The 24,806-nt window shown below is 46.7% G+C and overlaps 1 protein-coding gene across 1 annotated transcript in view; it reads left to right on the forward strand.

Annotated features, from left to right (window-relative positions):
- Window positions 1–24,806, forward strand: part of SNRPB2 (small nuclear ribonucleoprotein polypeptide B2) — a 152,975-nt gene that overhangs the window by 116,377 nt on the left and 11,792 nt on the right. The window contains exons 4-6 of the mRNA XM_069608348.1: window positions 11,804–11,932; window positions 12,787–12,843; window positions 13,133–13,221. Coding sequence (XP_069464449.1) covers window positions 11,804–11,932; window positions 12,787–12,843; window positions 13,133–13,221 — 275 coding nt within the window. The remainder of the gene's footprint in view (window positions 1–11,803; window positions 11,933–12,786; window positions 12,844–13,132; window positions 13,222–24,806) is intronic.

The following is a 24,806-nucleotide window of genomic DNA, read 5'->3' on the forward strand; positions in this document are numbered from 1 at the left end:
AGTCTCCAGGAGACGATGGATTCACCCCTGGCTTCTATAAATCATTCACTGCGTACATTGTCCCCTTCTTAACAACGCTCTTTAACGAAATATTTGAAACGGGCAAAGTCCCCCCCCTCCTTCGCACAAGCACTGCTAACGGTTATTCCAAAAGAAGGCAGAGACCCGAAATTATGTGAATCATATCGTCCCATATCGCTTTTGAATATAGACGCCAAAATATACGCAAGGGTCATAGCAGCCCGAATGGAAGTCCACTTGCCGCGACTGGTGAATCCGGATCAGGTTGGCTTTGTGATCCAAAGACAAGGGGCAGACACCATGAGGAAAACACTCCACCTGATACATGAAGCACGGCGCATGCCAGGATACCCCACCCTCCTGTCACTGGACGCCGAGAAGGCCTTTGACAGGGTGGACTGGGACTTTCTACAAAAGGTACTCATCGAGGTGGGACTTGGCCCGAGGCTCCGCCTCGCCATAAAAGCTTTGTATTCATCCCCGCAAACATCTGTCTCTGTCAATGGTGGCTATTCTAGAGGGTTCCCCCTGGAAAGGGGAACGAGACAGGGTTGCCCATTGTCAGCCATCCTGTTTGTCCTCTCCCTCGAACCTTTGGCGCAACGGCTGAGACAAGACACCGGGGTCCGAGGGATCAGAGTCGGAGACAAGGAATATAAGTTGGGTCTCTATGCCGCCGATATATTGCTTCATCTCACCTACCCGCTCGAATCTATCCCGGCAGCTCTAAATATTATCGAAGAATATGGACAGATGGCAGGCTTGAAAATCAACACTGGGAAATCTATCCTGCTCCAGCTTGACAAGAGCAGAGACTATGAAATGGAAAGATTCGCCCCACTAGGAATGAAAGTGAGCCTGACCACCCTACGATACTTGGGCATCAACGTCACCCGAGATCGCGATACTTTTGCACCAAGCTAACTTCCCGCCCATGTCACTAACATTGCAAAACGATATGAAAAATTGGCCCAAACTCACAATCTCAAGGCCTAAATGGTAATTCTCCCGAAGATCCTATACCTGTTTCAGATGCTGCCTATAATTCTTCACTGAAGTGACGAAGTCCCTGTTGGCTTTTCTTTGGCAAGGTAAAAAACCGAGAGTCCCCAAATCCCTGCTGTATCTCAAGAAGGATGATGCGGGAGTGGGCCTCCCGAACTTAGAATCATATTACAGAGCGGCTCGGCTGCGAATATTGATCCCTCACCTGAGACAACAGACGGATTCACATTGGATAGCTTTGGACAATTTTCACCTTCGTCCGTATACTGTTGGCGAATCTATATGGGTACCTGGACCACAACTGCGAAATAGTATCAGAAATCACCCGATACTCGGGACCATCTGGTCAATCCTGAAACCAAATAGGGATATGAAAGGGATTACAACCTGGCCCTCTCCCCTGGGACATCTTTGGGTCCCGGGAATATGCGATGACCTATCCGAACCACTAAGCTACCAGTCTTGGTACGAAGCTGGCCAATTGTGGAGAAATAAGGCCTTCATAACCATACAAGAACTCGAGGAGGCGCTCAATATAGGTCCTCTATCAGTTTTCCAATACTTAAAACTAAAAGGGGTAATGTCACGAGAAAAGTGGAAAGACCAGCTTCAGAGAGACCTTACGCCCTTTGAAAAAACTCTGGACACCTGGATGGGCTCCAGAGGTTTGATAAGCGCCATGTATAACGCCCTGATAACAACCAATATAGCCCCCTCAACCAAACTGAGGATCAGGTGGGAAACAGACCTACGCAGACCCCTACACGACGAGTTGTGGCTGTGCATGTGCAGGCAGACAGCTAAATCATCAATATCATGTGAATATAAACTTCACACGCTCAAACTCCTTCACAGATGGCAGTACGACCCGCTCAGACTTGCTAAAATGTATCAAGGGGTCAACCCACAATGCTGGAGGGGCTGTGGCCAAGACGCGAACTATTGGCACATGTGGTGGGGCTGTAACAAGGTGCAGACATATTGGGATGAAGTCCTCAGTTGGATAAAAGATCTAGACGATGATGACAGAGAACAACATCCCATACTGGTCCTCTTTGGCTTAATTGAAGAAGACGATATGATCCTGGATTTGCTGATGGCTGCAAGAGCTTGCCTCACAATGGCATGGAAAAACCATCCCTCCCCACTAAGACGGAATGGGTGAATGTCGCACGAAACATCTTCAGAATGGAGAGTTTGACCGCTGCTCTACACGGACATAGTGCATCGGTGGAAACCGAATGGGCTGCCTTCCGTGCACAATATATTACTTGAAAATTGGTGTGTGTAATGCCTTAGTATGATCTCACAGAATTATCTGATGCCTGTATGAATAACATGTTGTTCTCATTTCCCTTGGACACTCGTGCCTACTGCTGTCGTCCCAACTCTGTAAAGAACTTTAATAAGTAACAGAAGAAACGTCCCTGTTCGCATCTGGGACGCAAATGAAAGGGGGGGAGGTGATTGATGTTTGCAATGTTCTCCTTTTGTTGTTACCAGCATATCACATGGCAGACGTTTATATGGCTTCTTTCGTATTAAGATTATATGTTCTTTCTCCGCACATGATTGCATTGAAGAGATGTCACTGTTTTACCTGTAAATACCAATAAAACTGAAATTTCAAAAAAAAAAGTTATTGAATATATGGGTTGGGCTAGACCAAGCCCAGTCTTTGAACAAGATTACTTGACTGACATTTTGCACCGGGGACATCAAGAAGACCCTATTGTGCCATTCCATGCAGCTTTGCAAAAGTGCGTAGCTACAAATTGGGAGGCACCTGAACTCAATTTGGCGGTCAACAAGAAGTTGACCTCCAAAATACAGGATATCAAGCGGTGAGTCTTTTTATTTAACAAAACACTCGCCACAGTCTGGTGGTTCAAGCTCCCACCTCAACCACTAGACAAAATGCCTACTGTACTATCCTTCCTGATGGGGATGACCAATGTTACGATGCCCTAGCCTTTTCGGCTGGAAGTACGGCGCTGCACGTTGGCAAGGTTCACTCGCATCCTTTGGGAGTGTATATCCATGGCGGCTGACCATATCCCCAAAGTGGATATGAGATTCTTTTTTTATTTTTTTATTTTTAATTTGATTTTATTTGGTTTTAAACAAAGAAAACCTACATCATACTTTGGCATTCAAGTCAAACTAGAGGCACGCAATAACCTTCCCGCCACCCTCCTCAACTAGATACATGACCAACAACATAGTTTCAACTCACCGTACCCATTCCCCCAGGACAATATTTGTGTTATCATACATTTGTATTGGAGCCATATGAGGACCACTTTTGGAGTTTGTTTGTCTAAAGTGTCTAGATGGAATATTCTAGCACCGGCAATAAGTTTTCTCAGATTGCTGGGACTCGCATATCATGTTGATCCTAGGATACGTTACTATCCTTCATCTTTCACGTCGTCCCTTTGCGCTTGGCATCTTGTGGGATTAGGGATGTGAAAAGTCATTCCACAACTTCTCGTGTTGGGCAGCTCTCTCATGTAGGACTGCAGTGATCCTCTCCATGGTGTGTGTATGTATGTATGTATGTATGTGTATATATATATATATATATATATATAGATTGATTTGTGGCAAACCCGAGCCATTCTTTCTTGGAGGGGAGTTGTTCTGCCTTCCAGCTGACGACCAGGCAGGCACGTGCGGCGAGTAGTAAGGGGGCCACAATTCCTTTTGGTCTCGCGTCAGCCTCCCATTCCGCTAAGCCAAACAATATAAGGAGAGGTGTTACATCCCGGGAGAGACCCCATCAATCTGCTTAATCCAGCCCAAGACTTCATTCCAGTATATTTGGACGTGGGGGCATGCCCACCACATATGCCAATAATCGGACCTTTCCCCCACATAACCGCCAGCACAGGGGGCTGGTAGTCTGATACATTTTTGACAATCTGTAGGGGTCGTATTGCCACCTGTGTAACAACTTAATAGCATGCAGTTTGTATTGTGCAGCAATCGAAACCTGTGAAGGCCCTTTTACATATTTTAGCCCATGTGTGCTCAGCTAAGTCTCGGCCTAAGTCCAGCTCACACGTGTGTTTGAGCTTAGTAGATTATCTCCTCTCATTAACAGTGCTCTGTTCGTGCTCTGTTCATGCCTGTGATCAGGCCCTTAGTTTCAGTCACCGTATTGAGCACCTTTTCAAACGGCGTGAGGTACCTTTTTGTATTTTCACTTGCCAGTCTTTTTTCATGAGTACACCCTTTAGCCGCATGTAGAGGGAAACCGTGATCAGACTTATCTGGAGCGCATTCTCTAGTTCCGGGATTGTAAGAAACGCTCCCCTGTGCCATAACTGTCCAACCCTTTACAAGCCAGCATCGAACCAGGATTGATACAGTGGGTGGTCGGATCTGTTTGCGGACCCCTGGGGCCCATATCTTGCTCGTGGGGATGGCCACGTGATAACACATTTTGTCCGGTCCTTCCTTCCATATATCCCACAGTGTACCTAGTATGGGATAGTCTGAGTTTCCGCAGGAGTTGGGCTCTGGGAACCCACAGCCACTCCCAAGACCGTGGCGGGGGCTAAATTGTAATTATCAAGATGGACCCAATGCAGGTCTTTTCTACCTCTTAGGTGGGGTACGAGTACACACAATTGGACTGCCTGGTAATATAATTTGATACCCCACCCTTATCCTTGGGCATTATGAGTACCTCGTATGGTATTTGCGCTTTCTTCCCCGGCCACAGGAAACGTAGTATGGCACGTTTCACTTCTCAAAAAAATACATCTGGGATTTTTAGGGGGAGGACCTGGAAAGGGTACAGAAATCATGGGAGGCATAACATGAGCTTTGTGAGCGGCTGCCATTTTGCGCGGTCTGCGTGAAACGAGGCAAGGATGTAGGGGGGGGAAGTTTGCTTCATACATATCCTCCATGTCTCATCCAATTGATCACCAAGTAGCGTAGGGATGTTCTTCCCGTGTGACCCAACCCCCTCCCCCCTAACACTAGACCCAGCTGGGAAAGTTTACTGGAGAATTTGGGAGTGGGTCCCAGTGGAACCATCTCGAGTATTCCGAATTGACCATGCCGGATGCCTGAGGGGATGAATACACCGCCCTGACCCCTTTTCTGAATGTATGGCCAAGTCCCACCTTACACAACAGCGCTATTTTGCGTCTATATTGAAGAGCGAGATTGAGCGGTATGAACCGCATTGTTTGGGATCTCTCTGATTTTTAGGGATTAGAGATTAATGCTTGTGCGAAGCATTCAGGGGCAACTCCAGTTTAAATGGCATATCCTGTACTGCTGCCCCCAGCTACCCTCGGGTTTGGTACGCATTTATAAGTGAATAAAACAAGCAGCTCAACCATAAAGGGGAGGAGGGGCTTGAGGAAGGTCTTATAAAAGCTGTCAGTATACCCATCATTTCCTGGTGCTTTCCCTGTTGGTAACCTCCCAATTGCCCTCTCTACTTCATCAGCAGTTATAGGAGACTCTAATATCCATTTTATCTCGGGAGAGTTTCGGCATGTCTATACCTTCCATGTAGAGATCTATATCTAAGTCTCCTCGCGTGGTCTCCGATTTGTAGAGCTGCTCATAAGTCAGCAAAGACCTCGAGGATGTTCTTAGAGTGCCCTGAACGGGGATCACTACCACCTTCGATAGCTGTAACCCATCTCTCTGCCTGCTGCCCCTGTAATCGAGCGGCCAGGAGCGCATTTGCTTTGTCACCCTTTTCATATTGTTTTTGTTTGAGGAACTGGAGTCTGCGTATGGTTAGCCCCTCTTCCAATCGACGCAGTTCACTTTTGGACAGCTTCAGCAATTCTCTCCCTTCCCTAGAGGCTTGTGCTGCACGATCTAGGTGTGCAATCTCATGCCTTAGTTTATTTTCTATCAGGGTCCTCTCTTTTCTTGTCAGTGCCCTCTTTTATCAATATACCCCTCCATGTTGCCTTCCCTGCCTCCCACAATGGATTTTTGGATACCTCACCCGTGTCGTTTGTTTTGAAATATTCTGTGATCTAGTTTGCCAGTTGCTCACAAAAGACCGGGCCTTTCCATAGTGTTTCATTGCAGTGCCACTTTGAGTTTATATGCGGTAACGCAAGGAAAGACATTTCAGTGGTGACTATAGCATGATCCGACCATGAGATCGGGGTAATCTCTGCGGCCACTGTCGCATCGTACATACTAGCATTGAGATATATGTAATCTATCCTGGTGAACGTGGAGTGTGGGGCAGAATTGGAGGTATAATCCCAGTTGCTTGGGGTGGAGGTACCGCCATATAGGTCCATCATTTTAGCCACCTCAGCCCGGCCACCGTCAGGCGGCGCATTTACCTCTGGGTTACCTGCTTGCCTGTCAAGTGTAGGGTCCGCCCACATGTTGAAATCCCCGCCCAGGATGACCTCTCCAGCAGCCTCAAGCATAATCTTCTGTACCATATGCTGAAGGAAGTGGGATTGGCCAGTATTGGGGCTATATAGGGAAGCAAGGGTTAGAGTGGTGTTGCGTATTCTACCCACCAATACAATGGGCCTTCCCTCCACATCTGAACAAACATTAGTGACCTCAAGGTTGAGTACCTTCTTCACAAGAATACACACTCCTGCTTTCCGCAGAGGACCAGAAGCCCAGAATTCAGGACCCACCCTGGAGTACAGAACCTTGCGCTCCTCCCCTCGCATGTATTTGGTCTCCTGGAGGAAGAGTACATCCAAATTGGCTCTTCTGAATTCCTGGGAGACGAGTGACCGCTTAGTGGGAGAATTGAGTCCTTTCAAATTAAGTGTGCCAGCCCTAAGGAATCTGGCCGCACTCGTATCGTCTATTGCCACGGCCATGTCTGAGGTCTAGCCACTTAGCAAGGGGCCGCAACAGACCGACTTAGTTTTTATGCATCAGTGCGAGATTCTGCCTCTGCCCACCCTCCCCCATTCCACCTAGCATCCCTTCCCCCCCGCCCCAGTGGTGTCCGGTCTAACTGGGTCATCTTGACCCGGGTAGCAACGAACCATCAGGGAGGACCGTGCAACTCGGGGCCCCAGAACATAACACCTCAAACAACATTGAGCCCCCTGTTTCCCCCTCCTCCTTTTACCGTAGCACTGACAAGACCATCTGTTTCACAATTTTCAATACCGTAATCGTCTGATTATTGGTCTTCAGTGTGAGCCTTCAGCCGAAAATGACTGAAGAGTTCTCAGTTCAAGCCTGCACTCTGGGAGTGTCAGTGCATATTGAGAGATTCAATGTTCCATGTCCGGTGATGCGTTCATCCTCCGAAATTGTCTAGAACCTAGTATCTTTCTCCGCCTCAGTCCCTTTATTCGCCATTCTCTAGCCTCGTCTCTTCTTCCCACTTTGTTTGCCCCTTCCTCCTGATCTCCGACTAGACCTGTCATGCAGCTGCGAATGTCTATCTCAGATTTCAGCCTGATCTTGCTCCCTTTACATTCAAACGTAAGTGAAAAAGGATAGCCCCAGCAGTATTGCACCTTTTTCTTTGAGCCATTTGGTGAGTGGGAGGCATTTCCTTCTCATTGCCAATATAAGAGAGGACAAGTCCTGGTAAATTGAGACAGTTGTCGTATCCAAGGTAATCTGTGGGCACCTTCTAGGTTTCTCGAGGACCCTCGCTTTGTCCGCATAGTTATGGAACCGCACCAATACTGTCTTTGGGCCGCCTGCTCCAGCTCTGTGAATGCGGTCGATTTTCGGTTCATCTAGCGTCTTCTTCAAACAGCTGTTTCATTACCGTGTGCAAGATTCTTTAGGTCAAGCTCGGTCTCCCCTTCTCTTTCAGGTATGCCGAAAATACGTATGTTGCGTCGTTCGCAATTCTCTAAGTCGTCGACCTTCAAGTGGAATTGCTCCTCACTGACATTGGTCTGTGATCCTCTGATCCATTTGGGATTCGAGTGTGGTGAGGGAGGGTTGGTTATTCTCTACCTCCTCGAGTCTCTCCTCCATCTTGTCTTTTCTTTGAGTTATTTGTCAACTCTCATACTCTTCATTTCGTTCAGCTACATCTGCTTTGGTGGCAGCTGCTTCAGGCCCTGGGGACGGAGGAAGGATGTTATCAGTACGATGTGGAGGATGAACTTGTGGGGTGCAAGTTTCTCTCGAATGTACATGTGCACCAGGTTGAGGCGCCTAAGAGGTGATGTTCAATATGGTGTGTCCGGATCTTGCGTAACCGCGTCGGGTAACACGATGGAGCCCAGGGAGAAGAGGGCACACGCCCCGGGTGTGGGGGCCCAACCTTCTGTATGGCAGGTGGGGATCAGAGTAATGGGGTCAGTTGCAGCCTCTAAATGCAGCACCACTGATGGAATGGTTGTTGTGTCACTGGTTTGAGGAGTCTCCGACACCAAGTTCCCTTCTCGGAGGGGCAGGGTTATGAACCAGGTAGGGCCTTCTGCGTGTCCCGTTCATGGAAAGGAGACGATAGTCTTTTTATTGGCAGAAAAGTGCAGTCTTGAGGAGGGCACACGCCCAACCCTCCACTGGTTCTTTGTCTTGCATGGAGTTGAGCGTGCCTTGATGTTGGGGTCTTCGTGGCGACCTTTGGCACAATGGTGGTTCTCCTCAAGTGAAAGTGGTGCGCCAGCTTTGCATATGACTGTAAAGTCCTGGTCATCCACCTTTGGGAAAGGTGCTTGTCCCACTGATATGTTTATTGTAGGTCTCCATCGTCTCTGCAAACTCAATAGGATGTCAAGACGCAGGGGAGCCTTCTGATGTGCGCCCCCTCTCGTACCTACGTGTTCACAGGGTTCGTAGATGCCCATTTCCCTGTATCTCTTCTCTCCTGTATGTGTGACGACAAGCCCTTCAAAGACATCAATACTGTAATTCAGGGCATTGGATGTATTTTAGAATGATTCCAGTCTTGCGATCATCTGTCGGGATGTTTGTTATTGAAGAAATCCTGAATGTCGCATATATACCTAGCCTTGACCCACCTGGATCTTCTGTTTGGCACCATTATGGGACCCCACTCTCAGTCCACCTGCGTTTTCAAATGCGCGATGTGCGTTTCAGGAGGTCCATTCAAGATTTAGAGGTGTCGCGCGTTAGGAGCTTTGTTAAACCGCTCTGTCTTCTTTTTTCACCATTTCTTTTTGGAAAGGTCCTTCTAGAGTTTGTTGCTGCGTGCCAAACTAGGTTTGGTCACTTTGGCGGGCTTCAGCAGTGAATAGTGCCTCTGGCGCCAGGTGTCTGCGGTGGGCAGGAAGTGAGGCAGGTGCCGAAACCCCCTGTGCTTAGTCTCCTAGGAGACCCAAATGCACTCTGTGGTGATTGGCTGGCTGGCTGACTGTACGTCAAGGACAGCCACCCTGCTGGGTGAGTGACAGCTAGGCTGTAATGAGTTGAAGAGAACTGAATAAAAGGCGAGTCTCTTGGCTTGGAAGGCAGTCGACCACTGGAACGAAAGAGCCGAAGAAGAGCTTGAAGAGGATGGCTGCTGCAACTCCTGGACCGTTGGTTTGCCTGGTGAAGCCCTGCTGCAGGTCCGAATCACCAAGTTCATCTCGACAGAGAAGCTCTCCAAGGACGACTTCTCCCATCAACTCGACACCAAGCCACCTGGATACCAATTTTGGAGCTGGTTGTATTTTCCTACAGCAGGAATCCGAATAACCAGGGAGAAGGACACCCGTTTGTGTGCTTGACTACAGCTACCGGAATTGAAGATTTGCCAGTTGCCAGCTCTTTGACAAGTCTCAGTGCAGGAGTACTCCTGATGTCCTCCCTCTTGTCCCCACAACTGAGGCTCAGGAACAGCAAGATATGCAGGAACTTCCAGGCACAGAGGTCATCAGCAGCATCTTTTTCTTCATTTATAAAGGTACTGTAAAATCAGACAGAGTGCATGCCTCTCGCAGTGAACGTGCTTGAAACTTTCCCAACTCACAGGCCTAATCAGCTTGTGACCCACCATATGATTCTTCTTGCTACAAACTATTCCTAAGAACTTTTGCAGAGACTTTTCCGTTTTATCTACCAGAACTGCTTTATCCTATCCAACACTTTAGCCCATTGACTCTGTCCTAGCCTATTGAATTAAAATGACTTCTGGTGAACTCTAAATATTTGCACTCTCTAAGAATAACTGTAACCTTTCATGTGCTAATAATCTTTGCCTTTTGCTCCTCTTGAAAAGTATTTCTGAATAGTGTTGAAGTGTATTTGTGTGTGATATAATTGCCTCCATTTATCAAAGACACCTTGAGTGTGAGAGTTTATTTGAACACTTGTGATTGTAGACCTCTAACATCATTTCAGCTCACATGCCCTATTGAGATAAGCCTGGCTGATCAGCTCCGCTACCAAAACTGTGTAGTGCAGACTTACACCAAAGGTTGGATTTGCTTACACCTTAAGTCCTAGTTGTGTGTAGTGGTCCCAAAGGGTACTGCATACAAACTTTGCTTAACAACCCTCGCCTGCCCCCCTTTACATTGTGCACATGAAACACGTGTCAGTGGCACACTTTAAAGACACAATAACCTGCTCTTGTCCCCTTCTATCCTAACTGCTGGCTGCTGGTCACGCACTTGCATTGTCAGTTTTATTCTTCCGCCCCCCTCCCCCAATTACATGCACTTGAATTAGCAGAAATGTCAGGTCTAGTATGCTTACTATTATTGGATATCATTCTGAAATTCAAAGGCCTTATGAATGATTGTATCCTATGTTCCCCTCCTGTCTTGGGGCGCTTTGAAGCACTTTTTTGTGTAGAAGCACTTTATAAATGAACAATACAATATATGCCGGTTAGTAGCTCATACATTTTATGTTCCTTGTTGCCCACAATAACTGATCTTGTGCTACAATTCCTTGTCTCCCTACCTTGTAGCTCCCTCTCCACATCATGCCAAAGGATCTAAAATGTGGTGTCCTACCATCACCAACACCCTTGAGCAGATCATCCCACTACCCCAACCACAATAGAAAAATAGATTGCTCTCTGCAGACCAGCACGGGAAGGCGCGAGAGGGGGGGAAATGGAGAGCAGCGTTGCAGGGGCTGGCCTTTGACAAGCGACTTTCTGCTACGTCGCTCATTGGCGCATGGTCTTCAGACCTAGATCCAAAAATAAATACTTGGCATTCTGCCACCATTTCCCCCTCCTCCCCCCACTAAGTTTTCTGGCCCCATCCCAAAAATGGAAGAAAAAAAACATATCTTGCACCTGCCCACCATCTTTCGCTCGTTATGACTGGAAGGCAATGCTCGGCTGCATTGCCTTCCAGCCATATCACACGACTCCTGTAGCTGAGAGACCAACTGTGAAGCATAATGCTGCTCTCCAAGAGCCTCAAAATCATGGGTCAGTTTCTGACATTTGGTGATGAAGTAGTGGCCAACTGTTGAACACGGCTCTGCTCTCAGGCCTGCTGCTGGGTAAGGCCCAGGCTTTTAAACCACTCGGCCACCGCCTTCTCTTGGTTCTGAGCAGAACTGGAGCAGCCAGGAAATGCTGTTTTCTGCTCTAACATCCCAACATTGGAAAGCTATTTTCAATATTCACTGCTGTGCTGTCCCGTTAGATGAGTGCACAGTATTTAGAAATTGTATTGGTACTAATGCTGCACAACAAATCACTTATCTGCATGGAAAATAGTCTTGTTCTTTTAGCGACTTGTTGCATTTGTTTTTACCAATAGATGTGCGTTTTTGAAGTTCATAAAAGGGACCAGCCTCATTGTTGGCAGGAATAGTATAATCTACATTATGGCACAATCTTGTACATTTTGTTTTTTAACAGCGTATTCAATATGCAAAAACGGACTCGGATGCCCTGGCAAAAATGCGTGGTACCTATGTGGACAAGGACAAAAAGAAAGATAAAAAGAAGGCCAAGGCCCAAGAACAGGCCAGCAAAAAGCCTAGTCAGGTAATTTTAAAAACGTGCTATTTTCCCTTTTCCTGTGTCTTCAAATGTGGTCCTGGTACTTATGAAAACCTAATTCCTTGTCTTGCATGTGTCTGCAACCAAGATCTTTTGGACTACGACGCCAATCGGCTCTAGCCAGCATAGTCTTTGTTAAGGGAACATGGGAGTCGTAGTCCAAAACCTCTGGAAATCCACAGGTTGCAGACCTGTGCTAGTCTAGCAACTGAAGTACTGTGACCGTGAGTTGGAAGTACTTGTACTATATTCTGCTTCTGCCAAAATAGTAATTTTAACTCCTGCAAAGCAAGCATATATCCAATTGCCCTTAAGTGGCTTTCTTGAGACGCAGCACATTTTGCTGAAAATCCACTGATTGGGAAGTGCATTCTGTGTCTTTCTAGAATTGTTTTTAGTTTCATTTGTTTGCTTAGCAAGAAGTTAACCTGGTAACATCCAGGATGTCTGCTATTACTTTGGATGAATTATGGGTGTTGTGGATGGCGCATCTACATTCCGTGGGCAACCATGGATCCTGCCCAGAGAGTTGCTATTTGTCTGCCTTCATTTCAGGATTTGCAGGTTGCAATCTACAACAAAATTAAAAGGGCTCTGCAGGTTACCAATTGTCGTCGGCTTTTGCTAATGATGATTTGGAATGTCTAGAATAATGCTGATCTGATCAGGGACTGCTAGCATATTTGTTTGCCAGAGTTTACACGCTAGTAGAAGAGCAACTAGTTTACTTTAAAATCAAGTGTTTGTGGGCCACTTGGAGAGCCATTGTATACATTATTCACTGTTTGAAAAAGGTGTTTTTTGTGTCCCTTTGTTAACATGTTTTTGTTTCTTTTTAGGTTATGGCAATGGATACCAGCAATGTCCTTTTCCTTGCTACGTCGCAAATTTTACAGGTAATGTGTGTTTGAATAAACACTGACAACCAGTTTTCATCTGTATAGTATTCGTGAAATGACCTCATAAATTGATATGTCTTCTGCCACTTTAGACATTGATTTGTATTCAGACCTGTTTACTGCACTGGACATGTGACCAAATGAGATTTTCTGAATAGAACTGCTTGGGTTCTGCTCCTTTAAGTGACTTTTTTTTATATGTTTGACAGTTTGTTTAAACGCTGTACAACGACGCACGAAATCTGTAGTTTTAGTTCTAGCCATTGATATGTTGTTCTTATTACAGGTGCCCGACAACCCACCCAACTATATTCTTTTCCTCAACAATTTGCCAGAGGAGACAAATGAGATGATGCTTTCTATGTTGTTTAATCAGTAAGTTATGCAAACCTTTGTTTTAATTCAAACTGTATTAATTATAACCATATTAATCTTTCCACTGACATGGCTCAAATGGACATACTTGCATGTTTTGCTTTGCTTTTTCTGGGGAACACATCAGGTATTTAGTCCCACCAGTATTTTTGTGTATATCCAAGTCCTTTCCGAAGCGCAGTGAAATGTACAATATTCTTGTGATCATTGACCATTAAAGCATGGTTATTGAACAGCTGACTTTCAGCCCCTTGACAAAGAAAAGTAGTTGAGACAAATGACTTTACTTCCACCCTGAGGTTTACGTCTGAATACAATTGAAGGGGCAAATGCAATTACAACACTTGGTAGTCTCTGGAAAGCATTGAGTAATGTTCTGAAATTGTAAGCTTTTCAAGTTAGGGTGTGACAGTGAATAGACAATGTAAGTTGGAAACCTTTGGAGCATCCTGAAATCCTTAATTTGAGGCTCCTAGTGTCTGTCTGCATGGAAATAGCCCCACCTGTGGTGCCTGTTCCGTCACTGGGGAGTAGGGACTTGTGGTTTCTGCTATTAGCTTTGATGTGAATGGATTGTGACACTACCCTTGCCGTGTGTGTGTGTGTGTGTGTGTGTCAAACCGCAGGCGTCTGTTATTTTCCTTGCCTGAGTTTTTTCAAGGTAACAAACTATTATCTTCAGTGTTAGTTTATTCTCTATTTCAATATGCTTAAGGTTAAAACCTCACTATTAATGGAAATTTCTTTGTCATTGAACACCTAATTCAAACTGGAAATGCCACTTTAGTGTGCGACATATGTTGATGAATAGTCTGATTTTTTTGTGTATATTTGAACCCAGCAATTACTTTTGTCACCCGTTTTCTTTTTAAACAAGGTAGCTCACAGATGATGTCTAATAAAATAAGTGCACACCCTGGCCCCCATATACAAGCATCCATTTAGCTGGAAACCAAGGAAAGCCTCGAGGCCTAACTGAACAAGCTTTCTTGAGCACTCAACCGTTTAGGCTTTGCATGGTTTATCGCTAGAGAGATCTCCTGTTTCCAGGCCTCCCAGATAAGGTGCATACTAGGCTTTTTTACGCATGAAAATCTTGTAAATACAACAACTTTATTTTCCTGTGTACATTTACACACAAGTTTAGAACAGAGGACAGTGCAAAGGTCAGGTTACTTGACAGAAACCAGAATGCTTCTTTTGATTTTATCTACATGGATGTAATTCAAGCCATGGATAACCGTCTCTGAAACAGAATGTATTTCTCTGAAGCCTTTCAAAGCAAGAAACTGCACACCATGATAAAAGGAATGGTTTCTTTCCATTTAGCTTCTGCTGTGCTGTATGTCGATGCTCATGGAGCAAACAGAAGCACTGTGCATATTTATGTTCCTAGCATTTTTGGATTGTAAAATTAATAAAATTGAAAACTTAAGTTGCAAATGAGAATTAATATTTTGTCGCAAATTATGCTTTTTATTCCAGTGAAAGCAAACCAGTATTGCAATTGTATTTGTCAGAGTTCCTGTGCTGTGTGCATAATCATGCAGAGGCAGATCTTTTTTACACTTATAATTTAATTTACATTCTAATTATAAAAACTGTGTAAAATGATGACAATGCACAGTCTAGTTTATATCAATTCAAACTTGCAGTCAATGGGGTACATTACTATAAATGATCAGCAGCAGCAGAGTCTTTGATTAAGGGTGAGTGATTGTCATTACACCAGTCACAGGTGTTAGAGCCTCTCAAATCCTCAAGACTACAATTAAAACACCCAAAACCTGACTTCAGGAATTGCAAGCGATGTTCAAAAATAAACAAATGAAATTTACTTTTGTGATTCAAATAGAAACTCGGCAAAACCGGTCCCTGTAATAATCCAGGTAGGTATTTAACTTTATGTAGCGCTTCATACATGGTTCGTCCAACATCTAGGCACTGTGATTATTTTACCTCAGTCGATACTCCGTTAACCAACCTCTGAAGGATGTTGGCCAATAAGGTAGCTCAGCCGGTTGAGCACTCGTTGCTGCAATCTGTGTGCGATCTGAATGGTGCAGGTTCGAATCCCAACAAGGCTAACTCAGCATTTCATCCTTTCAAGGTCGATGGAGGACTGACTTCGGTTTGACGATAAATTGTGATAAATATGTTCTATGTACAGCGCTTTGCCAAAAGCACTATATAAATAACCATTTGACCATGAAATTAGATATATAATTTAGCATGGAGTTCTTGCCTCTCTGCACTGTAGTATCATAACATTGGCATAACAGTAGGTAGGAATAGTACCGGGAAATGAGGACGTTCATTAAACACCAAAAGACATTTCGGCTATCGAACCTCAAAACGCTCCATACAATTTGCGCTTGCTTTACTATGTAAATTGCTGCATAGTAATGATTTCCATGCAGTTTTTGCACACCTCGGCTGGATGTCGCATACATTTTACTCTCTTACAAAGAAGTCATTTTTACTCTTAAAATCACATTTATTCTGAGTTTAAAAATGGAGAATAAAATACTCCCACCACAATCTTATCTGGAGCACTACCTGTTTCCTTTCGTTTTTCCGATTAATTTGCTGCAACATGGTGTTATTAAACTTCTAGCATGTCCTATGATCAATCGAAAGAATACCTTCCACACATTCAATCCTTTTGAGTGTAGGTGTTCCCTTTATTATATCGTGTAAAGAGATTGATGGACTTGGTGCCTTGGTTTTAAAACCAAACTTCTAACAATTTGTTTTTGAGAGCGAGCAACCAGTTTATTAAAGATGGTAAAACCACATGGACAACTTTGGTATTTATCTCTATGGCACCATAGCCCGTAGGCATCAGGGCGAACATAGAAATTTCTGTTCAAGACGGGACACACAAAAAGATGGCCTTCGGTTGGTTTAAACTATTTGAATGCAAAGGTTTTTAGTTTCTTCCTGAATAGCAGATAGTTTATTTCTGTAAGCAGGGCTGTTGGAAGGTCATTCCACGCCTGAGCAGGCATCACCGGGAAAGATCTGCCCTTGCCTCTTGTTCTTTAGTATAGTAGTGAGCATTTTAGTTTAACTTGAGCGCAACGCTCTACCTGTCTTGTGTAAGGTCATTTGATGTTTTAAGTATTGCAGGGCTTCTCTGTATACACATTTGTGTCACAGACAATTTTTTGAATTGTACCCTTGCTGATGTGGGTAGCCAATGTGTAGGCTCTTCCGATCATTGGCTATGTGGTGTCGCAGATGAGTCTTACTGTGTCATTTTGAATTATTTGAATTTTTTTTAGGCTGGTTTTGCTCACTCCACTGAGCAAAACATTACAGTAGCCAGCCGTAGCAATATGATTGCTCTGACTAGAGTTTTGCAGTTCTTACGCGAGACCGGCTTCACTTGTTTGAGTACCTTTTAGCTAGTATTGGGAGCTCTTGATTATAGCATTTACCTGCATGTCTGCATTAAGGGATGCTTCCAGGTGTACCCCCAGGGATTTTACCTTGTCTACGGCTAGTATATAGCATCCCTCCAGTCTGAATTCTGAGTTTTCCTGGCTTAGTTTGGCTCTAGCTTGCTTGGAGCCAAAAATCATAAGCTCCTTTTTTGAGCTATTTAGGCACATCCAATTATTTACCATCCATTTCTTGATGGAGTCATAGATTGCCTGAATCGGAATAGTTTCCACTTAGATCCAGCCCAATTTGAAAGTTGTCTGCATAGCTGGTAAAATGCAGACCCGTGCCTTCTAGTAACTCGCATAGGGATTTCATGTAGATGTTGAACAAGGCTGACAACAAATATGCCCCTTCTGGGACTCCATAGTGTAGGGTTGCTGCTTCAGACATGGAAGTACCCCAACAGATTCAAGACATCCTAGCCCCGAGAAAGGAACCAATCCATTCAATGGCCTCTTTCTGAGCAATTTCCTTCATCTGTTTTGTAGTAGTTTGTGGTCTAGTAAGTCGTAGGCCGCGAGAGGTCTAGCAGAATCAGCATCCCAACTTTTCTGTCATCCATGATTCCAAGCATTTGTGTTTGCAGGTCTAGTAGTGCGCTCTCCATCCAATGGTTACTTCTGAACCTCGATTGTTTTGTGTGCAGAGAGCTGGATACTTCCGAATTAGTTTGTTGGTATATTAACTTGTTGGTTTGGAAGTATTGGCCACGTACAATTCTCTGATTGTGTAACAGAGAGGACCAGTTGATGATAAGCAGGCTTTCATATTTTTTGCAGCCTCAGTAGTATATCCATATGATCCTGGTCATTGCTTTAATTGACGAGCATGAACAAATAGATCAGTAAGTGGAATATATTCGGCAGTCCTCAAAAGGTGTACCACGTGCCCCACCTCAGCTTGGGTACTTTTGTGGGGGTACAGTATAAACCATACTGCAATGGTGAAACCTCCACTGGAAGCTTTAAATCTCAGCCCCTTGATTATTTGGGTGGGAAATTTCGTATTGCACCATTTAGTCTCGATGCTATCAAAAGACAAATTTGTAAGTAAGCTTTTTCCACAGTGGGGTTAGACCAATACTTGGGAAATGTATTGCTTTTGCTTTCCAGCCTGTGTGATGGGCAATAAAAATAGAAGTGCCATTTAAAAAAGTGTTATTCAAGGCTAGCAGTTCCATTTTGGAGGAAATTATCAGCAAAAAGGAAACTGTGCTTGCTTCCACTAATGTGCTCTTCCGCAGGCTTTGGCGTTTGAGGTGGAGAGGCAGCAAAACCGTGCCGATTTGCACTGTCTTCCGCTGCACAGACTCAGTAAATTATAATATAATGCTACGGGGTTGGGGGGTGCGTGAAAGGGAGCCCACAGACCTTTCTTTAATCAATCACAGGTAGGTGCTTGGCAGAGATGCAGTACCCTTTACAGTCACTTTGCAGGCATTCAAAGCCATGCAACATACATTAAAGCTAGGAAAGTCCTGGTTCTACTAAAGAGGTGTTTCCAAGAAGCAACCAACCCCACAGGACACCAGACTCCCTTGAAGAGCTACAGTTCGGGATTTAAGACCCAGCTAGCTGGAGAAGGGTGGATGCCGAGTAGGATTCAGGCTAATGGGAGTAAATGGTGATTTGCGATAGATTGGTCAATGGCTACTACTGCGGAAGGCTGTGCCAACAAATATATCAGGACCCAGTGACCAGTCCTTACAGTGCCAGTAACTGAGAGTGTGCTTTCCAAAAAGTGAAACCAGGAAAGAACAGGACTGCTTTTTCATGGCTAGGAGAAGGATCCAATACCCTGGAACACGAACCCCTGACCAGTGACAACCCAGATGGATAAAAATTATTTTTTGCGGTGGGCTATCCACCAGACAGAATTTGTAGCAGAGAAGCTGAAGACACCAGGAAGACTGAAACGGACCAAGAGGTTTCGAGCATCTCTAGGGTCGAGACTGCGCAGCCAGCCAAACGGTCCCACGATGGGATCAATGGATGGAGGTGATCCAGGATGGTGAAAGATGAAGCTGATGCGAAGTAGTGGCAACCCACCACTCTTAACGTGAGGGGCTAGTGTATCAGAAGGTGCTTGGTCCATGAGGATTTCATGGGGAGACATTGTAGCAACAACCCAGAAACAGTACCAGCACTGGACCGCCAGTTTACCTGTAAAGGCAACTGGGGAGAATTAAGTAAATCCCAGAAAGATCTTCCAGCAGCCTTAAGAAGAAACCGCAAAAAGGACAAAAGGGCCATGTTTTAGCCAATGCTGCCAAACCATATGCTAAAATGCAGCACTCAATTGCCATGGCAACCCTCCATAAATTCAGGTTAGAATTGGAGGAATTGATACAGGACCAAACTGGATAACTCACTGAGGGGCTGGCTTATCCTAACCCTTCTATTGCACACCAGGCAGACACTCCGGTTTTCATAGTGGGCCTTTCGGGTTGGCCCTAAGAAATGTCACTTAAGTTCACCCACACTGCTTTTAGCTTTTCTGGAGTAGAAAACTAGTGAAAACTAGGGTGGGGGGGGGGTGTTCAAGGAGGGTGCAAATCCCAAAGCTTTTCCCAAGGTTTTTTCACTCTCCCGACTAATGCACCGAAGGCAGAATTTTCTTTCTCCAGGCTCACTGAGCACCACGAGGTCCAGGCATGCTCTGTGGACATGGCAACGTCATTACTACAGTAGGTAGGCCTCTGCCGGGCTGAAATTGCGATATACGCCTCATTTAGCTGCAAATTGTGCTTCAACTGCAATTTAAAAAACAAAATCGGTGGAAGTGTTTAATATCCTGCGGGCGCAGTGGAATCTGTGTGTGATCCAGCATCGGTCATACTTATTGTGCATGCAGCACCTTTCCATAACGGCTGCCTTGACTCAAAGCAGTTGATGTCCACCTGAAGCAGCCTAATGCTGCCGCGATTGGCCTGTGATTCATACCTGGAAACCAATCCCGAAGCTGGCAGGCGAACGCCGGCCCACCCACTCAAGGCCCCACTCCGAGCCTGGGAGGGCTTGGAGGGCCCCTCTACCTTCACCCACACAAAGCATGGAGCGGACTACGGGTCGTTAGGCAAGATTGTATGCAGTACCCTTTTGGTGCACTAAAACAACCCTGACCTCCTGGCAATAGGAACCCAACCTTTGGTATAAATCTGTACTGCATAGGTTGGTAGTGTGGCTGAGCAGCAAAGCTTACCTCAAGATGGGTCAATGTGAGCTGTAGGGGATTTACAGAGATTCACAGTGACGAGTATTCAAATACACGCTTACACACATTGTTTCGTGAATAAACAATTAATTTATTTATCAGTCAGTTACTTAAGCCTTCTTCAGAAGCAAGCTATATAAAAGTAACACTCACTTCAAAACGCACTTAATATTCTAAAATCAGTAAAGGCCCTTTTGGGATGCTCTAGTCACAACCTACACCCTCGGGTGACTTCAATAGCTAGGATGCTGAGGACATTAATATCTTACTGTTGCATTTAGAATACTTTTAGAAATTAGTTAAAGGAAAAGGTTATTGGAACAAACGAGATCACAAATATTCTTAAGCAGGCAAATACATTTTGATCCACTAAGCAGTCATTCAGTTATAACAGGCTAAGCCAATGTCAATCGACAAAAGTCTTATATGGGCTAAAGCACTGCTGGTAGGTAATTAGGCAAAGTCTTTGCAGAAGTAAGCAAAGAAGAATCAATGTAGGGCAACAAGCTGTTTAGACTTGTGAGTAGTAGAAAATGCAACCAACTCTACAACAAGAGGTTCTCTCAGACTTTTACAGTACCTTTTGTATTGAAGAAAAAAGTGCAGCAGATGACTTCTGTTCCTGAGCAGCTCTGCAGATCTCACTGTTCCTGGACCTCAGTCGGGATAAGAGGGGGGACTTCTGAGGACTCCTGCACTGCAATGGGATGGTCACTTCGGTGTTTCAGCTCCTTGCGACTACCGCAAAGAGAAACACTGTGGTTCGTGGCTGGCGAGATGGACTTTCCTTGCTTCTGGGGTCCTGCACTCTGTTGAGGGGGCTCCGGCTCGGTCAGTCCTGCTTCCTGGGAGTCCAGAGGATCTTCCTGGAGCTCTTGGCCAACTTAAAAGAAACGCACACAATCTGGTGTTCCTCTCCCTGACTATTCAGTTTCCAGCAGTAAATCTGTGGAAAAGCAACCAGCTCAGAGAGAATGTCCAGATGGCTTACTTTGGAGTTGATTGGTCCCACCAACTCAAGGGGAGAAGTCGTCCTTGCAGGAGCTTCCCTGTCGAACTTGGTGTTTCGGCACTGCAACAGGGCTTCACTGGTCAAACCAACGGTCCAGAAGTTGCAGCAGGCGTCCTCTTTAAGTTCTTCTTCGGTTCCTTCGTCTAGTGGTCGACTCTGCCTTCCAAGCCAAAAGCCTCGCCTTTTATTCAGTTTTCTCCCATTCCAGCCTAGATGTCAGTCTTCCAGCAGGGTGGCTGTCCTTGACGGATTTTCACCTGGCCAATTGCTACAGAGTGCATTTAGGTCTCCTAGGAGACTAAGCACAGGGAGTTTCGGGCACCTCCCTCACTTCCTGCCCACCCCAGACACCCTGGAGCCAGAGGCAGGCTTTATTCGTGAATCCCACCAAAGGCAAAGCGAACAGGGGGATCAAACCTGGTTTGGCGTGCAGAGTAAATCTCAAGAAGGAACTTTCCAACAAGAAATGGCAAAAAAAGACCACCAGGCTATTTTGACAAAATGGGCACCCATGGGTGTCTTACTGCAGCTGCAATTGCAGCCCGCGGTAAAAACATCCAATGGTAGTAAAAAGTAAACCACTAACACCAGCCATTAATTGTAGAAAGGGTAACATAAAAATGTTACATGAGAAACTAGACAAAGGGAATACGAAGTAACCCCTCCAGCACCCTATTGTAAGATAGTGGATACTGGGTCTAGAAAGTTAGTGGTGGTGGCGTCCCTAGCGAAGGCCGGGGTCGCGGGTTCGCAGGGGGTGGCCCCCAAAACGAGAGTTTCCCTGCCTGCCAGGAGGGAATCGTCTTTTCAGCCCATAGAGAAGACTCTGGAGAAGGCGATGCCCATCATCTCCCTGAAATGGTCTCCCCTGGTCGCAGAGAAGGGTCGGGGGGGCACGCACGGTAATCCTACAGGGCACGAACTCTCCTGAGGAGCGGTCTACTCTTCAGACCATTTTGGAAAAGATTTTTGTCGAGGCCAAGTACTACGGGAAGGACCCTGACGAGGGTGACGTCGAGAGACTGACATTTGGGGTGAGGGACTGTCCCATATGAAGAACCTGTCCTCCGCCCCGGCGAAGAGGGGCCAGCAACAAAAAGTAGTACAGGGTGCCGGACTTTGCACCCAGGTGTTTGAGGTCCCACCCTTCCCCATATTCAATGGTCTCAGCGGCTGTGAGGAAGAAATCTGATGGCTCTTCTGCGTTAAACTCCTCCCAGACCCCCCCCCCCCCTACCCCCCAGCCCCTGACAGTGAGGGGAAGAAGTTGGACGCCATGGGACGACGAATCATCGCATCAGCGACAACCATCTTCCCGACAAGGTGGCATCGGACCATGCCATCACTGTGGCCACGGACATTGCTGACACGGGATTCCACCAAATGGGCAACAGCGTTTGCCTTCATCAGCGAGGTTGATTAAGGGCCACGAACTTTCGCCAGGATGTGCAGTCTGTGGTATTGGACGTGCCCTTCGACTTGGACAATTTGTTTGGCAAGACTGTGGATGAGTCTCTTCAGGCCATCAAGGCGGACACCGAGACGGCTCGTTCCTTGGGCACGCTTCAGCAGCGACGTCCTTTCGAACTTCTGGTGGTAAGCCCCAAGGTTCCTCCAAAGGCTTCGGTGGAAGCTCTTCATCCAACCGTCCCGCTCTTTGGCCCAGGAGTCCTACAGGGGCTACAGCAAGTCTGGAGGAGGTTGCCGTCGTCAAGGTCCCCAAGGCAGTGCCTCCACGACCAAGCCAGATTGAACCGGCTGTGATGTCGGGCCCCCACTTGCGCACCCCGTTTGTCAGAGTGTGGAAGTATATCCCCACTGACTGTTGGTTGCTGGAGGCTCTGGCCCACGGACACACCCTGGAATTCCAACAAAAGTGTTGGCGCATACCACCAGTGGCCAGGCAGGAAAATGTCTCCGCTTCCCGCTGGAGGTACGGGCCATGCTGAAGGACGCGATAGGGCTCGTTCCAAAGAGGCTCCCGGGCCTACTCTTGGTACTTCCTCGTCAAGAAGACTGGCGGTTGGAGGCCCATCCTAAACCTCCGCCGTCTGAACAAGTAGATTAAATCCGAGAAGTTTTGGATGGTCACCCTTGAGCGCGTGCTAGAACAGTGCAAGTTTCTGCGCTTCATGGTTCAAGTGCAACATTACCAGTTCAAGTCCCTTCCCTTCGGATTGAAGTTGGCACCAAGGGTTTTCACCAAGTGCCTGTTTCCAGTGGCGGCACGGCTGCGTCTACGAGGATCTACGTTCACCCCTACCTTGACGACTGGCTCGTCCGAGCGAAATCGAGGGAGATCGCCCACACATCGAAGACCGTCCAGCTGCTGATGGAGCTGGGGTGCCAAAGTCCTGCTTGGTGCCATCGCAAGACGCACTGTTTCTGGGGTCTCGGATCAACGGTGTCGTGCATGGTGTCTCCGGAGGAGAGAATAGTAGCCATTGGGCAAGGTACAATGGCTGTTGGCCCTGAAGATCGCAAGGATGAGGTCCATAAAGTCCCTTCTCAGCATGTCGTCATGCATATACCTCATTCGACTGTGCAGGCTACTGATGTGCCCTCTGCAAGAGTTCCTAGACGCCCGTTGGATTCGGGTATCTGGAAGCTTCATGGACAAGATCACTCTCAATGAGAATTTCCGTTGAGCGATGCGTAGATTCCCCACCAACGCATCTGTCTGCGAGCGCAGACTTCCAGACCCCACCTCATCAGGAGACGTCACAACAAATGCCTCCCAGGTAGGATGTTGCGCGCACACTGGAAGTCTCCACGGAAGAGGCCTGTGGCTACCAGAGGAGAAGTCATTGTAAATAAACGTACTGGAGCTGCAGGCAGTGTTTTGTGCCCTCAAGTCTTTCCTACCGTCCCTCAAGGCTGGCGAACTTTCCTACCGTCCCTCAAGGGCAAGGTGGTACAGGTCTTCGCGGACAACACCACTACGATGTTCTACATCCGGAAACAGGAGGGCACCAGATCCCCTGCGCTCTCGAGAGAGGCGCAGGACCTATGGCACTGGGCCGCTGGCCAGGGGATGTTCCTCATACCGTTTCATCTGGCGGGAGTGCAGAACACTGTCAGTGACTCCCTCAGCAGGGAGCTGCGCTCTTGCCACGAGTGGGAGCGCCGGCAGGACCAAGTGGATCTTCTGTTCCGACAATGGGGCAATTCCCAGATCAACCTGTTTGACAGCGACGAACACCAAGTGCCAGAGGTTCTCCAGCAGGTTTCCCCAGCCGGGGAGCATGGGGGACGCATTCTCATTTCCCTGCGACGTCATGTTCCTATGAGTTTCCTCCTTTGCTGTTGCTTCTTCGACTAGTTGGTCAACTCAGACAGTCCCGGTGCAGGATGAGCCTAGTCACACCGGCGTGGCCGAGACAGATCTGGTACCCAGAATTTTGGGACTTGTCAGCGTCCCCTACAGTCAAGCATCCAGAGGCCGCAGATCTTCTCTGGCGAGAAGGAAGTGCGATTCTGCACCACAACCCAGGGTCGCTGAACTTGCAGGCCTGGCTCCTGCAGCGCTAGAATTTGGGGGATACCATATCCCGGCAGACTGCAAGGAGGTGCTTGCCAAGGCCATGGCTTTGTCTACACTGAAATGCTAAGGACATAAGTGGAAGATGTTCGCCGTCTGGTGCCGTGCACAGAAGATCGACCCTCTACGAAGGTGCTGCCATATTTACTGTAGCTGGCCAAAGCCGGTCTGGCTCACGCTTCCATTAAGGTTCATCTGGCGGCTATCTCCCGCTACACCAGAGCTCTGGGACGGTGCTTGTTCTGGTCAAGGAGTTAATCGAAGGTCTTTTCTGCTCAATCCTGTTGGTGAAGCCCTCGGCCCCGGTGTGGGAGCTCAATGTGTTTCTGTCTAGGCTCATGAGCCCTCCATTTGAGCCTATGCACTCAG

This window comes from Ambystoma mexicanum, chromosome 4q (assembly GCF_040938575.1).
Source record: "Ambystoma mexicanum isolate Mex_15411 chromosome 4q, UKY_AmexF1_1, whole genome shotgun sequence".
Lineage (NCBI taxonomy): Eukaryota > Metazoa > Chordata > Amphibia > Caudata > Ambystomatidae > Ambystoma > Ambystoma mexicanum.